Source organism: Hipposideros armiger, unplaced genomic scaffold (assembly GCF_001890085.2).
Source record: "Hipposideros armiger isolate ML-2016 unplaced genomic scaffold, ASM189008v1 scaffold_46, whole genome shotgun sequence".
Lineage (NCBI taxonomy): Eukaryota > Metazoa > Chordata > Mammalia > Chiroptera > Hipposideridae > Hipposideros > Hipposideros armiger.
This window is the reverse complement of record NW_017731396.1, coordinates 4,976,436-4,992,753: the sequence shown is the minus strand read 5'-3', so window position 1 is coordinate 4,992,753 and position 16,318 is coordinate 4,976,436. Positions and strand designations below refer to the sequence as shown.

Genomic DNA, 16,318 nt, shown 5'->3' with positions numbered 1-16,318 from the left:
TACAAAACTGTTTAACAGGTTCATGAAATCATTTCCGTTTTGCAGAGCTCTCATGGAGCCCAAGGGAGGGACACCTATTGTCTAATTCTGTACTTTTCCTCCCCAGGACTGCCCCAGTGACATTTACAACTCTGATTCTTAGCCAATTGCTTCTGTGACTTCACAAACTGTTTTCTGAAATCAGAGGAAAGTGTTGGTGGAAGAGCTATAGAATATAGATACAGATGCTTATTTTAAATCCTTTTCCTTTTAAATATAATTAATCACCCTGTGACACGTGTCACTGCCCCCAACCAACTCCCAAAACTTCAGCTTCGGGGAGGAATCAGTACTTAGACCATTCACAAACTCTCTGGTCAACTTTTCTATCAAAACTAAACTAGGACATGAAGACGCCAGACCCCCTCCCAACTCAGCCCCGTTTCAGTCTTCACAAAACAGACCTGAGCCAGTGGGGCATCTGCAGGGAACCCCTGCCATAGCCTCTTCTTGTCCTTGTTCCAGCCCTTGCCCTGAAGAAGGGGACCTGGATTTGAAGTGATTGGTGGAGGCAGGAGTCTGGACTCTGGCCTGTGCTTGAAACTCAAACTCAATCTACACAAGGGGTTGGCAACCCATAGAGAGAACTGGGAAAGTCCTAAAGAGATGGGCTTCCCTGAGCAGGTGTGTTGGGCTGCGCTCGTGGCAGTCACCAGGAAACCTCGAGGGAAGCTTCGACCCGATTGGGGTAACTGACTCTTTCGTTGATCAGCAAAGCTCTTCAAGAAAAAGCCAGGCTTTCTGGGGAATTGCAGCACCCTGACAAACCGCAAATCTGTTCCATGATACCCAGGTGGGGGACACCTGTCTGGATGGGTACATGGTGTACATACCTACCTCTTCCTGCTTTCCCCACAGATGTGGGTCCCTCAAATTGTAAACAGTGCTATGTGGTCAAGAGGCTGATGGCCCCTGTACCACAAGGCGACCCGGCAGTGGTCACATACCACTGGTTTCCCTGAACCTCACCGCCAATCCTCATGCAGATAAGACACCTCGAGGGCAGCAGGACGCGGGGTGAGTGGAGACACGCCGCCTGAGTGTCTAGGAGGTAGAAGCAGCTACATTTGTAGCTGCTTCCTCACCAGGGTCAAGAGCTCCAATGGCAGAAGGCCACCTGCGCAGCAGACGTCACCTCCCACTCCCAGGCCCAGGGAGACAGCACCCATGCACAGAACTAGGCAGGGAAGAGCTCAGGTGCTTGGAAGTTCCTCAGGGGTCCATCTGGGTCCCTGAGAGTCTCCCGCCTTAGCAGGCGCAGAAGCCTTGGGAGGGTCAGCGGGACTCTCAGCAGGAGGCTGGGGACAGCAGCAGCAGCAGAGAGAGAAGAGCCGGGTTCGGACGACACGGGTGCAGAGGACGAACATGATGCAGTTGGCACCTCCCTGAAATGTGTTCCCGATACCCTGTCAGGGAGGGGACAAGAGGCGTGATTGTCAGGGCTGGAGTGGGTCTCAAATACACATGCAAGGAGGCTGGGAAGTGCTGCAGACCCCAGACCCCAGAACCTTGTCCTCCACCCCTTGGGTCTAGTCTGCAATGACCCTGCCACGTGGGCCTCTGGCAGAGCTCTGGTAGGTCTGAAGTTGCAGACCAGTCAGCTTTCCTGGGGCTACTCCTGGGCTGCTGGACAGCACCTCAACGTCCCCGGTCAGCCACACTGCCCCTCCACCTTCTCTCACAGGCTCCCTGTCTTGGGCAGGAAGGAAGGCACAGTGGAGCCGAGCCCCCTGCCATCCCCGCGTTGGCTGATGCACTGGGACGTGCCACTCTGCTGGGGGAAGCGAGCTGACCCTTCGCCAGGAGCAGCAAGGATCTGGGAGGGCAGAGCTACGCACGTGCAGAACGACCAGCACTGGCGTCCGCACCGCGGGGGAGCCACAGAGCGTCAGGACGAATCGCACGGTGCTCCAGACCCGGAGGCAAATGAAGATGAGCGGGATGAGGACCAGTTTCTTGTCAGCCATGGAGCTGTGGTGCTGAAGCCGGTGCGTCTCGGAGAGGATGGGCCGGTACTCAGAGAGCGCCTCGTGCTGTGCGGGTACAGGGAGAGCAGAGGTGAGCGGACGGGCTGCCCGCCCCCCGCCCCGCCCTGCCCTTCTTCCCAGGGGCTCAGGCTCGCTGGAGGAGGAGGCAGTGAGGCATGCTGTGCCTTCCATGTGATGGGTCCCATCTGCAGCCCAGAACCTTCTCCTGAACTCCCGTCCCCTCGATCCGCGGCCTGTTCCACACCTCCACAGGGATGTCCAAAACACGGCTGAAAGTGGACGCCTCATCTCGACCCCCAAGCCCTCTATGTGCTTCCCCATCTTAGCTAATGGGAACGCCATCCTTCCGGTCGCCCAGACCCAAATTTGGGAGTTGTCTTTGATTCCTCTCTTTTTGCTACAGCCCATCCATAGGCAAGTCCTGTGGGCTTTACCTTCAAGAGACCCAGAATCTGGATGTTCTGTCCTCCGCCACTGCCACCAGCATTGTCCGAGCACCACCACAGCTTCTCTGGACAGCTGCAATGCCTTGTAACTGTTCTCCCTCTGCCATCCTTACTAGCCATACCTCCCCCCCTCAGCACAGAAGCATCATGGTCCTTGGAAAACCTGTCATAGCAAAGCTCTTGGTGGCTCTCCGCTTCATACATTCTCTATAATGTCCCCAACTCTGGGCTAGTTCTAACCTCTGCTTCCCCCCTACCCCCCACCCCTGCTGCTTTCAGCCACATTGGCCTCCTTTATTCCCCAAATATGGCAGGCACAGCCCAAGTCAGGGCCTGTTGCCTTACAGCCGATCCCACGACCACCCCCTCTGCATTAGCCTCATACCCTGTAGTCGAGAGAGTGTCTCGGAAAACTGAGGCCGGATGGAATGATATCTGTAAAGCTCTCTGGGGGGCGTCTTGGAAAACTGAGACCTGATGGAATGATATCAGTTGTCTCCCCTGGGAGGACATGTAACAGAATGTCCTGGGGCTGTGCAGTGATGTACGAAGGCATAGCATTTGTTGGAGTACAAAGGGGTCAGGTAATGGGAACAAGCCTTAAGGCACCCACGTATACATGGTTAATGATTCACCGTTCTGCAGTTTTGCTTCTTTTGAAGACTCTCAATAAAAGCCATGCGCTGACCCAATTAAGGCCTCAGTCTCTCTTAGGCTGAGTCCCTTGGTCTTGCTCTCAAATCTTACTTCTGTCTCTGTCTCTTTATTCAAGCTGCGTCGCCCCTCTCGTGTCCCATTTGCCCTTGCCACGCAGGACGTGACAAGGGCCTTTGCACAGGCTGTTCCCTCCATCCAGAACACTCTTCCCCGTCCATCTACATGGCTCACTCCCTCACCCTCTTCCAGTCTTTGCTCCAATGTTGCCTCCTGGATAAGGCCCATCCTGACAGCCCTACTGAACTGCAAAGGTATTTCCCATGCGCTCCCCTCCCCCCAGCCAGCCCTTTATTTTTGTCTGTTTTTCTCAGCTCTTATCATCCTCCTTCCTAGACATCCTTCTCCCTTGTTTATCAGCCCTCCCCTTCCAGGATGCAAGCCCCCTAGACCCTGCCCCCTAGGAGGGGCTCACAGGNAACCTCCATTCTACTTTTGGTTTCTATGAATTTGACTAGTCTAGGCACTTCATCTAAGTGGAACCACACAGTATTTGTCTTTCTGTGACTGGCTTATTTCCCTGAGCAGAATGTCCTTGAAGTTCATCCATGTTTTCTAGGCAAGGATGTAGAGAGATTGGAACCCTGGTCCCTTGCTGGTGAGAATGTAAAATGGTGCAGCTGCTGTGGAAAACAGCTTGATTCCTCAGAAAGTTAAACACAGAATTACCATATGACCCAGCAATTCTACTCCTAGATTCATACCCCAAAGAATCAAAACAGGTACTCAAGCAAGTATGTGTATATGCATATACATGCCAGCATTATTCACAATAGCCAAAAGGTGGAAACAGCCCAAATGTCAGTCAGTGGATGAATGGATAAACAACTTGTGAAATATACTTGCACATGCAATAGATTCTGCAGCTATAAAAAGGAATGAAGTACTGATATATGATGCATGAGCCTCGAAAACATCATCCTAAGTGAAAGGACCTAGGCATAAAGAACTATTGTATGATTTTATTTATATGAGAAATCCAGAATAGATAAATCCATAGAGACAGAAAGCAGACTGGTGGTTGCCTGGGCTGGGGGAGTAACTGCTTAATGGGTATGGGTTTTCCTTTAGGGGTGATGAAAATGTTGGGGAACTACAATAGATAGAGGTGGTGATTGCATAACATTGTGAATGTACTAAGTGTCACTGGATTGTACACTTTAAAAAGTTTCATTTTATGTTATGTGAATTTCACCTTTATAAAAAAGATGGAATAAATACTGAAATACTCTATAATGGTAGGCTACTACACATCTCTTTCCAAGTTCACTGTTTTGTGACCTCACGTTAATAGTGTTAAAGGATAATTTTCAAAAAACAGGTGAAAATAATGACTCTTGTACAAATAAAAAAATGTGTTAAAGATTTTATTTCACTCCTTATTGAGAGACCCGGGCAGATGTTATAACCGATTCAAAAGCAAATCTGAAGAGCAGACCCATTTGTAGGTCAGGGAGATTGACGTGAGTTTGCAAATGCACCTAAACTGGTTTCCTGAGCGGGAGGGGCATCAACTGATCCTCCTCAAACAGAATTTACTTGCATGTCTACAGACAAATATTTTGNCCGGAAGGGGCAGCCTGTATGGTGCTGGGCACTGAAGGCTCCCTTTCATGGAGAATTGAGCGGGCAGGTAGCTGTGATGAGCCCATAGCTTTTGCAACTGATCATTTTAAACATTGCCTTTCAAAATGTACTGCTCATCTTCAGGCCATCATGGGGGTGCATTTTTGTTCTTCTGCAGCCACACCTGGGGACACACCTGGGTGATGCATTTCTCTTTGGAGAGGGGAAACAGACCAGATCAGGGCCTCCCCGGACCCCCCCAACTCCTAAGTTCTTATTACCTCCCAGCCCCTTTTCTATAAAATAGAGGAGATAACACTTGACTTTCTAATACTTTTAGTTGTGCAAGTCAAACAATATAATTCAGGTGAAGGAATTTAGTAATCTCTAAAGCAGCAATTCTCCTTGGGGCAAGGGTGCTACTGGCAGCTAGTTAGGGGAGAACAGGAATGCTGCTAAACATCCTACAACACACAGGCCAGCCCCCCACCATAGCAAAGAATTATTGGACCCTATATGTCTATAGTGCCCTGCTCTAAAGGATGATCAAAAATTAAGAACATTTATGGAGAATTTACTATGTGCCAGGTAATGTACATGCATTAGCTCATTTAATTGTTCCAACAGCGCTATCAGATGGTATGATTATTATATCCATTTTACAGACAAAAAAACAGAGGCATAGAACAGGTAAATAATTTGCCCAAGCTCCCACAGTTAGAATAGGGTGCACCAGGAATGAACTCCAGGTACCTTTACCTCCCACACCTGCTCTTAATCTATGACCCTGTGGCAAGGGTCTCGTATCCATGACTGAATAAATAGTAATTTGCACAAATATGTACTTCTCCCCCTGTAATTATAAATTAATGTAATTATAAATAAAATAAAATACAAATTTCTGAAAAGTGTTAATAAATTCATATTATCTTTCTGTCTTTATGCATTTTCCTAAATCGAGGGACTCGAAAAGTACAACAAACCTTACAGTCAAACCTTACAGCCTCTTTTCTGAGTCCAACTTGTTTTCATACTGGCTGAGCTATGTTACTTGCTGAAAAGGTGAATTAAAATACTCTGAAGCCCAAACTGAAACAAATCAAAAAACATCTCACAAGCAATGTCTAAGGATTGCCCTGCTGGTTTTGGAATCCCTTCATCCCAAGTTCTTTCCATGAAGGAAGTTAGGACAAATTAACACCTTGAGTCTCTTCAATTTGGTTACAGATACTTTTCAAAGTTGTTCCAGTAGAAGGATTCCCAAAGAATGTCTAAAGCAAAATATCTCTAAATCTTTCCTCTCTGGTCCCTGTAGAAGTCCAGTTGCTGGGTGAACTCAGAGGAGCAAGTCACCCCAAACAGCCCTCCTTCGCACAGGGGTCCCAAGAACTCCCCCTAGCAATGCTGCACAGGCCCTGCCAGTGGGCTGCTCTACACCCCTTCCTGGGGCAGCACGCTTACCCCTTCCTTCTTGATTACATCCTGTTGATCCATCTTTGCTCTGGACACATGTGCTGCTTACTTCCTTTCAGCCAAAATAACAAGTGCACTGGATGGAGAGAGAAGACACCCTGACTGCACTTTGGACATGCCAAGTAACGGCCAATAGCATTTTTATAGCCAGTCTAAGGCAGAATAACCCTTTCAGGAACCCAGAGGTTTGCCATTCTTTCACTTCTTATAAATTAAATGTCTGGGGTTTAGCTTAGCAAGTTGGCAACTCCCCCAGCCCCCCACCCCCTTGTGACTGCAGGGACAGCGCCTTCCCGATGGGGACAGTCTGTGCTATTTCCTCACTGCGAAAGTCTCCACTAGTCAGGCTTGTGGTGAGTGATTGGAAGGGTTATTTCTGTCACAAACAGATGGACCGCAGCAGCTGCCACTGACCCTACACCACACCAGGTAAAATGCGGGCAAGAGATAATGTCACTAGAGGCTTCTAGGAAGTGGTCCTGCCAGGAAGCCTACAGCCAAGTCTCTCTACTGGAGAGTCAGCTTTTGCCCAAGTGACCATGCAACACTGTCTCGGGGAGTTTTTTATTGTCCTTTTAAGGGACTCAGAGTAGCCCAGAGATGTTATTTTCTATGTAATTTCACTATTGGGAAAGCAGTGAATATTTCAAATCCCTTTATCTACAGGGCAGGGAGAGTGAGTCACATCCGCTGGTCTGCATCCTCCATGCATGGCCAGGCCACTGCCAGACCCCCGTGCTGGGCACGTGTTCAGGTGCCATGTGGCATGCTAAGTCAGGTGGCCAAAATCCAGGACAAAGTCCTACATGGCCTGCCATATTTACAGGACATATCCTTTGTTGTCTTTGCTGAAGCACAAATCCAGTGAATTTAGCCATTTCCTCTCCTCCTTTACCTACAAATAGTTACCTGGGAGCCCACGTGTGTCAGGCACTCTTCCAGGCCTCAGCAGCGAACTTGGGAATTGTGACTAGGCTCCACTGCGTGGGAGACTGTGAGGAGGGTGACAGCGTAACAGCCCTTGGTGTGTGTATGCGTGTGTGTGTGTGTTGGGGTGTGTGGGGGGGGTGTGGGGGGAGGGGGAAGTCGCTACGTCCCCATTCTCAAGGGAGGACCCGCCATTCCCTTTCACCAACTGTCTTTTTCCTTCTGTGTCACAGCCCTAATGTAATGATTGCCAACTAATGTTTGTCAAGACCAGAAGTTTCCAATTATTTCAAAGAGTTATGAAACATTCTCCAAAGAAAATGCAGTTTCGTTGGGAGGGAAAAATCAGCTACGGGGGAGGGAAGGGAAGGGTACAGGTGGTGCCAACAAAAAAGACATGTCAAAAGTGTGTCCAAGTCAGACCCAGAGGAAATTAGAAGACCGGCTTTCTAATGAAGCGGCCCAGATCTTCCACGTCATCCCCTGCGTGACTTCGGGCCAGAGGGGAACTGAAAACCGGGAGGTGATGGCAGGAGCAGCACACCCCACCCCTGCCTCAATTCCCCCAATTAGAGTGAGGGGTAGGGGATGGTGACTACCTGGAGCGGTTGGAGCTGCAGTACCTGGCTCCTGTCTGTCCCAGGGCATTGCAGGGAGAGCCTTGCCGTCACCAACGCCTCAGCAGCGGCGGGAGAGCAGCGCGAGGAGAGGGGGTGGCGAGGAGGCTGCTGCGATACCCGCCCGGCCAGGGGAAGCCCTCATCGGCCGCCGAGACGTGGGCCACCAACCTGCTCAGGAGCTGTCCGCGTCCTGGTCCTCCTCAGCCCCTACCCGCGCCCTCCTTCTGGCCCAGGACCCTTGACCCTGCGGTGGGCGGAGCGACCTTCAGCCCCTTGTCGGGGGACGCCATTAGGCTTGGCCGAGACCTGCGGGTGGACGTTATAACTGATCCAAACGTGTGAGATTACAAATGATTTTATTCCTAGCACATGTTTCCATTGATGTTTACTGAGCCTACCACTCTAATTGAAGGGGGATACAAAAGGATACAAAAATAAAAATATCCTTGGTCCTCATGCAGCTTAGACTCTGGATGAGGAAACAAAATTTAATCCAACACATTGATGAATTTGATAAAAGGGCTCTAAAGATGGGGGTTGGGAGGCTGGTCAGGGAAGTCTTCCCTAAAGAAGTGCGCTGGAGCTGAGATGGGAAGGAAAAATGAAAAGCGCTTACCCAGTCAAAGGCAGGTGATGACGGGGTGGTGGAGAGAGCCTCCCAGACAGGGAGCAGCACGTGCCAAGGCCCTGTGGTGGAAGAGAGTATGATGCCATCAAGAAATTGCAAGGTCAGTGTGGCTTAAGGGCACAGAATAGAGGAAGAGTGGAGGGAGAAGGAAGCTGGTGAGGCGCTCAGGGCTGGACTATATTTAGCACTTGTAGGCCATGTTGAGGAGCTTGATTTTTGTTCTAGGAGCAGAGAGAAGGCATGAAGAGTTTTGGAGAGTGATCAGATTTGTGTTTTTAAAAGTTCACTCTAAATGCCTTGAGGGGACAAGAGACCAGTGGATTGTGGGTAAGGGATCAGTAGCTCTTTGCTGTAGAGCTGGTAAAAGATGATGGTCAATTGGACCAATCTAGCGGAAGAGATTAGAGAAGTAAATACATTTGAGAGATATTTAGGATGTAACATTGGTGAAATTTGGTGATTGACAGGATGAGGGGAGGGAGGAAATAAGAGAATCTCTATTATGAATAAAACAAAAAATAAAAGCGATCTTTTCGAACATGAAGCCTTTTAGAATGAAAGAAAAAAGTTCATATAGGAAAATTTAACCAGGTCATAAAATGTAGAATTAGCACCACAAAGCAGGCTGGCAAACCCCTCGGCTATTCTGAGACCAGACAGTGACACCAGAACTTCAGGTCACTGCTCGTCTCACCTCTACTAGGAATGTTCTGGAATTTTAAAGTTTTGACCTGGGCCTGCTGTAGGCTGCTGTGGCTCCTCCAGCCCGACCCCAAATCCATTTGTTCAGTTCCTCTTCAATAGTAATAGAACCTGGGCAGGACCTATGGCTGCCCAGAATGAAGACTATGTTTCCCCATTGCCCTTGTAGCTGGCACGGACAAACAACACAGTTCTGCCTAATGCAACGTATACAAAGGTGTCATGTGGCGGCTGCCAGGAACCTTGCTCTCTTCTTTGTCCCTTTCTCCATCCAGCTTGTACCATGACGTTGAGGCCACGTGGGACAGAGCAACAAGATGGAAGGAGCTTGAGTCCCTTACCAAAGGAGTGCTTATTCCAGCACCTGGCCACACGCCTGGACTTAACATTAAAGAAGTAGTCCTCCCTTTTGTTTTCTGTCACTTGCAGCTGAACCTAATTCTCATTGATACAACCATCAAACATTTGCCTGAAAGTCATTAGGACAGAAAACCGGAAGGGACGCTAACCCTTGAAGAAGCTGTAAGGACATTTGCATATACATGTTTTCAATTTTGATNTGAAAAGCCTACCATTTAGGGCCGCCCGAGTGGCTCAGTTGGTTAAGAGCTCGCTCAAGAGTTTGAGCTCTGAGCAACAGCGGTTTGAGTCCAGCCCGAGCTGAGCAGCCGCTGAGCTACCAACAGGTAGCAGGATGGCTCAGCTAAAAAAAAAAGAAAAGCCTACCATTTTACCATCTAATTCTACTCATCAAGGGTAATGAGCTGAGTCATTTGTATCACTGATGAGATGCCAGGGCCCCCCTCCCAGTTCAATTCTTCCTTACTGCTCACCTTTCATCCAATTTCCCCTCAAGGTTGGGCGACCTCGGTGGTCTCTCCAGGAGGGGGCAGTAGAGGGGTGTGGCCCAGCACACAGGCTGGGCGTTCCTTCCACAGTTGCTGGGCCAGTTTAGGGAGCCCCTTAACCTCTGTAAGCCCCCGTTTCCTCATCCACAAGTGAGGAGTCACAGGACCCGCTCCTGACAGGGCTGTGTCATTAGCAAACCCTCCATCACTCTAGCTCTGTCCCCTAAGGTGGCCGACCCCAAGGCCAGGACCCAGGGGCAAGCCCACACTGGGCAGTAGCCACATAGCTCTGGGCCGGGGGCCTCGGAGAGCCAGTGGGGTCACCTACCGCCCTGTTTATGTGCTTCCGGATGAGGAGGTAGAGCACGGGCAGCGTGACATAGGCCAGCATCTCCCATAGCTTCCCCGTCAGCAGCATCCACAGCACGCGGTCCTCCGCCTCCAGGTCAATCCAGCACCAGCCCACAGACACGTCCGAGGCGTCGTAGCCAATCTTCTTTAGACTGACAGCTGCCACGGTGATGACCAGCGGGACCCCCCAGCTGAGGAATAAGGAGCAAACAAGCACCGAGGTCAGGCCCCGGCCCTCGGCACAGTCAGCAAGGGCGAAATGGCTGGGATGCTCTTCAGACACGGAGAACCACGTGCTCTAAAGTGTCTCTGGAGAAAAGAAGGACAGGAGCCCTCAAACCCCCAATCCAGCCCCACTTTGCCCAAGCCCTACCAAGCGCACCCCAGTGCCAAACAGACAGCCTCCCTGGCCAGCCTAGGTCTCGGGGAGCACACACTGGTGGCTTGGGGTTGCCTGGGCAAGGAGGTTCAGGGTCCCGTGGACCTGCAGCGGGATCTACAATAGAACGGGGACTGTGCGCTTTGGGGAGACCGCTCCTAGGTCCTGGGGCCTCCTTGCTCTAAGGGAAAGGAATGGACCCTAGCAAGGGTGCAAGGGGGCCCTCTACAGCATAAAGCCCAGGGCAGGGGCCCCTTCTCAGGGCAGTGCCAGGCTCACTTTTCTAGAGCTTAAATACCACCCCCATGGCAACACGGTGGGGTGTCCCCCAGTGGCCTTGCCTCTGGTCCCTACACCAGTCTCCTCACCAAACATTGTAAATCAGCCAGGGGGACACACAGAAGATACCGGGTGTCACAGCAGGGCGGCTAAAAGCTCAGACTGTGACACAACAGACTGGGACCAAGTCTCAGCCTGCCCCCATTTGGCCTCAACACATCGTATTTTTCTCCACAAAGTGGGGATGATAACAAGGCCTACAGCAGAGTATCACAGTAGGTGGTTGTGAAAATAAATTAGCATAAGTCCAGTGCACAGGACAGGGTGTGCCAGGGTTGACCAGCACCTGTGGTGCGGGCACCAGGAATGCATGAGGCCTGCACAGTTGCTGCCCAGAGGAATAGGACACATGGGCCTGTAGCCCAGGTCAGTCACCCAGAGGCCAGGCAGGTCATCAGTAAATGTTTAGTTCAGAAATCAGTTATATCTTGAGAGCTCTGCGTAAGGAACATCCGCTCTTTCTGGAAGTTGTAGAACAATGATGAGATCACAGTTGCATGCTAGTCTGTTGCCAAAATGGGGCTAGAAATGCTGTGTTTCCATAAGGTTCTCCAAATGCCGCAGGGCTGTGGGGATGCAGGCTGGGGACGGCGAGGAAAGGGACAAAGCCAACTCCTCTGCCTGGGAAGGACGAGGCAGTACAGGAGACTTTCCGAACAACCTGCCCCTCCCCCCTCACTGGCCTCCACAGGGGTGGACAGGGTCACAGGGGAGTCCCTGGTGCCCTCGGTGCCCGCTCCCCTGACAGCGGGGAGGCAGGAAGTAGCACGTCCTCCTAGAAGTCACAAAGGCACAGAAGGGGCAAAACTCCACAAAAGTTAAAGCGTTATGAGAAAGGTACCAAGTTACACCCAGGAGTCTGTCCCTTTTAAATGCTTGTTCTAAGCATAGCTATTTATCTGGTAACTTAATGTATATTAGTGTCAAACTGTTTTGTCATAATAAAGGGTTATCACTTTAGAACTCACACCACCCTGAGATCTTAGGACAGCACGTCACAGCTATGAGCTCCATGAGGACGAGGGCAGTGTCATTTCATTACCGTATCATCAGGGAGGGGCAGAACAAGGGCCTGCTGAACGAATGAATGAACGAATGAATGAATGAACAAACCTGGAACTAAGTGACTGAGGCACCTTTCCCCAATACACTCCTTAAATGTCATTACAAGCATATTATTGCAAAACAAGTAAAAGGCTTTTAAAGTGTTAAAAGGGCAAACCTGACATTACATGTATCGTTTCTCATCACGCTACCATTTACAGGGCTCCTCCAAGGAATTCTGGGAAAGGAAAGCACTGTGTGTAGGTCGTGGCGAAGGAGGCGGGGCTGGAGCCGAGGGTTCCCATTCAGGCTGGAAGGAGGGGCAGAGGCAGGGCAGGACGAGGCGCTCACAGGCCACACTCTGCTCCTTCCTCCTTGCTCAGCATCCTGACGGCCCTTACAGGAGACCTGGGGACCACCCGGTGACAGACCCCATCTGTGACTTCAGGTGTGCTCTCCTAAAGCTACAGAAGTTGTGTTCCCTGTGTTACTGGGGTGTGGCCGGAGCTGAGTTTGTGTTGAGAAATAGCCAGAGAGAATACCAAAGAGACAGAGGGCTTTGAAATGGTTAAGAATGTGGGCTGATCAATCAGAGTCACTGTTTGAACTTAAGCACAGGTGGCAGCTATGTTGGGGCCAGAAGCTGCTCCGGGAGGTATTTAAGTGGCAGGTGGTAAGAGGTACATCAGGGAGCGTGGGAATGGAGTGGGAGGGGCTGTGTACCAACCCAGCACAGCAGGCTGGACCAGACCCGTCCCTTACGGATACGGACCATGGTGTGCTGGTCATGTATAACAATGGGCTCACCAGAAAAATGGACCCGTGTGCCTAGGTGTATGTATGTATGTACCTACGCACAGATGAATCTTACTGAAATCAAAGAAGCACAATTGATCAGGAAGAATCCACAAAACTCCTTATTGTGAATTCCACACGGCCAACTGAATCTCACAGAATGCTGTTGTTGATTTGCTCCGACCTCCAGCATCTGCAGCCACTCTAGGACCGCAACTAGCAAAGAAAGCAGTTCCATGATGCGACGTTGGGTGATATTTTCATTTTCCTTAAACAAGTGAAAGGCAAGTGAAAAATAAGGAAGACACAAGGGACAAGATGAAGGCCTCCACTTCACTAGTTCGACAGTGACATGAGCAACTTCTTCATGGGAACAGATAATAATTTTCCAACACTGGAAGAGTATTTCTTCTTTTTTTTCTGCTCTGTGATCCTGCCTCTACTCATCACCTCCCCCTGAAATACCTCACCTTCCTGCCTGCCCGAACATGGCTGCCACCTCTGCTTAAGTTCAGAGACAAGCAATCCTTTTTTTTTATAAGACTTTATTTGAGCCAAACTGATGACATATGCTTTTATTTGAGCCAAACTGATGATATATGCTGGGAAGCAAGATCGCAAATGCTCCAACTAACACTTTTAAGTTTCATCGTTTCTTAGTAACATAGTCTCCATCGCTCTCTTAAGTCCAGATCAGAGGTCCAGAAAACTATGGCCCTCAGGTCAATCTGGGCCCAAGGTCTGTTTTTTCAAATAAAGTTCTATTGTAACACGACCACATTCATTTGTTTACATATTATCTGTGGCTGCTTTCAAGCTGCAATGGCAGAGGCGAGCAGTTGCCCCTGGGATCACATGGCCTGGGAAGCCGAAAATACTATCTGGCCCTTTACAGGGAAAGTCTGCTGACCTCTGCTCTACAGAAGCAACAAAACAATACATCAAGCCCTGATTTGTACTGTTTGCCAATTTCCATGGTGTAAATATTCCCACCATGGCCAAATTCAAGCCACTGGCACATGTAGTTGGGAACAGGTCTGCAGCCGCACACCATCAGATGGGATTTCCACCACAGAGACAACAAATGCAAACAATCTCACATGCACAGAGTGGAAGGAAATGCAGTAAACTATTGGGTTGTCGGAAAAGTCATGATGCATTTTTGCAACGAAAAACATAGAAAAAATACATCATGACTTTTCTGACAACCCAATAATTAGGACGTAATAAATTTTGAGTATTTTTATGGCTTGTGTTTTTAATATAATTTACTTAATTGTAAGTTTATATAATCTAATTTTTAATAATGGTTGTATTTAACAATCAGTTCACAAAATGCCCTGAAATTTAACAATCGGGTCTCACCAGCTGGCTGCAGGACACCACTGGGCAGAGGATGCAAAGCACAGGAAGCTGAAGGTGCCCCAGGTTCTCCACCTACAGAGTGAGGCGAAAGCTGTTTTTTTTGGCAACTTCAGATAAGCCCAGCCGTTCTCAGACCAGGGGACCACCCTGAGCTGCACGGGGGTGGGGGTGGGGGTGGGGNCTTACTTCTGTCTCTGTCTCTTTATTCAAGCTGCGTCGCCCCTCTCGTGTCCCATTTGCCCTTGCCACGCAGGACGTGACAAGGGCCTTTGCACAGGCTGTTCCCTCCATCCAGAACACTCTTCCCCATCCATCTACATGGCTCACTCCCTCACCCTCTTCCAGTCTTTGCTCCAATGTTGCCTCCTGGATAAGGCCCATCCTGACAGCCCTACTGAACTGCAAAGGTATTTCCCATGCGCTCCCCTCCCCCCAGCCAGCCCTTTATTTTTGTCTGTTTTTCTCAGCTCTTATCATCCTCCTTCCTAGACATCCTTCTCCCTTGTTTATCAGCCCTCCCCTTCCAGGATGCAAGCCCCCTAGACCCTGCCCCCTAGGAGGGGCTCACAGGCGGGACTCCACCCAAACCTGGGGCAGAAGGAAGAGGTGAGTGGGCACCAGCTCTGGCTTCTCCACCTCTGGGAAGGCCCTTCAGTGAGAGGAAAGGGGAGGGTCCACTTCCAGGTTGCAACTGAATTTGTAAAAACAGACAAAACTGCTCGTAACAAAAATGCGTTTCAGAGCTTGGTCCTGTGTCGAGGACATGGAAGGCCCACATGAGAGGAAGAGCCACACACCTGGGCATCTCTGGGCACCCGAGCTGCTGCAGCTCACCTGCTCAGAGCACCTGCCTCCTCCCCGCAGGAGCCCCTTCTAGAACTGAGCTGCCACGGTTGGGGTGCAGCTGGGCCCCAGCCGGGGCCACTGGTCTGCTCCTCTCCAGAGCGAAGATTGCTCCAGCTCCTTTATTTTCAGCTCCCCTTCCTAGCCAGAGGCAGGGAACAACGTGTACCTCCTCACCTCCCCACCCACTATTCTTCCTTTTTTCTAGAAACACAGGCGGAGGAGTTGTGGGCCCATTCTCACACACGGGTCAGCCTCGTGGCCCCAGGCTTCCCGCTGGCTAACGGAAGGGCAAGGAAGGAGGACACAAAAGGGCAATTCTGGAGCCTGGTGGAGCTCCGAGAGCCTTCATCAGGGAGTCCGGAACCTTCCCAGGGCAGTGGAAACGAGAAGGGGAGAGAAAGGCACCCTCAGCCCAGGCAGGACACCAACTAAAAGGCCCCGAGAAGACAAAGAGGGTTTCAGCGCAATTGGTGAGCCCCGCCAGCGCCTCTCCAGCTGAGCCAGAGGGGAGGCAGGGAGGGGTGAGAACCAGCTCAGTTTGAGTAAAAAGATAACCAGAAGTCTTGACTCACATGGGAGTACGGCATGGGGATCAAGTGTCACAGAGCTGCGAGGAGCACCCTACAAACTTGGAAATGGCTGCTGAGCGAACAGTCAGCCCTGAAAGATGGGGACACACTCTGCAACAATTTCAGCCTTGAAAACTCAGGGCACCGCACTGGCCACCCTGCAGAATGAGCTTGGAAGTCTGTGTTCAGAGTTTCATGTGAACCTGTTTTACTGCTCCAGCCACTGGTCACGTTTTATCTTTCATCATAATTACTTACACTTCTGCCTCTCTCCAGGAGGGCAGGACCCACATCTGAGTTCTCATCATAAACTTCCACGGCCACACAGAGCTTTTGTGCATAGTAGATACTCAATAAAAATGTACTGAATGAATGGCTGACAGATCACTGGGTTGGGTTAACCTGAGGTTATTTTTGGGGGGTTTTTTTGGTAGCAGTTTGCTAGTGGCTAGGAGGAAGTCCATACTCTACATTTGCAGAACTAGTAGTTAAGAACAAAGAACAACTTGGCCAGACTGTCAGAGAAAAACCATTCTTTCCTACAATTTCTGGCCAGCCCCAGTTGTCAGAAGCGTCCTAGACTTCGGCCAGCTGGCCCAGCTATTGATTGATGAATTCTTGAGTGCCTGAAAAGCCTACCATTTAGGGCCGCCCGAGTGGCTCAGTTGGTTAAGAGCTC

At 50.2% G+C, this 16,318-nt stretch overlaps 2 protein-coding genes across 2 annotated transcripts in view; both read right to left on the bottom strand.

Annotated features, from left to right (window-relative positions):
• SLC2A5 (solute carrier family 2 member 5) overlaps positions 1-6,412 on the bottom strand; it is a 55,298-nt gene extending 48,886 nt beyond the window's left edge. The window contains exon 1 of the mRNA XM_019639843.1: positions 6,215-6,412. Coding sequence (XP_019495388.1) covers positions 6,215-6,247 — 33 coding nt within the window. The 5' untranslated portion in view covers positions 6,248-6,412. The remainder of the gene's footprint in view (positions 1-6,214) is intronic.
• Positions 6,413-10,174: 3,762 nt separating this feature from the next.
• The window catches only part of GPR157 (G protein-coupled receptor 157), a 17,571-nt gene continuing 11,427 nt past the window's right edge, over positions 10,175-16,318 (bottom strand). The window contains exons 2-4 of the mRNA XM_019639710.1: positions 14,225-14,296; positions 13,077-13,127; positions 10,175-10,493 (exon numbers count right to left, since the gene is read on the bottom strand). Of these exons, the coding sequence (XP_019495255.1) occupies positions 10,175-10,493; positions 13,077-13,127; positions 14,225-14,296 (442 nt within the window). The remainder of the gene's footprint in view (positions 10,494-13,076; positions 13,128-14,224; positions 14,297-16,318) is intronic.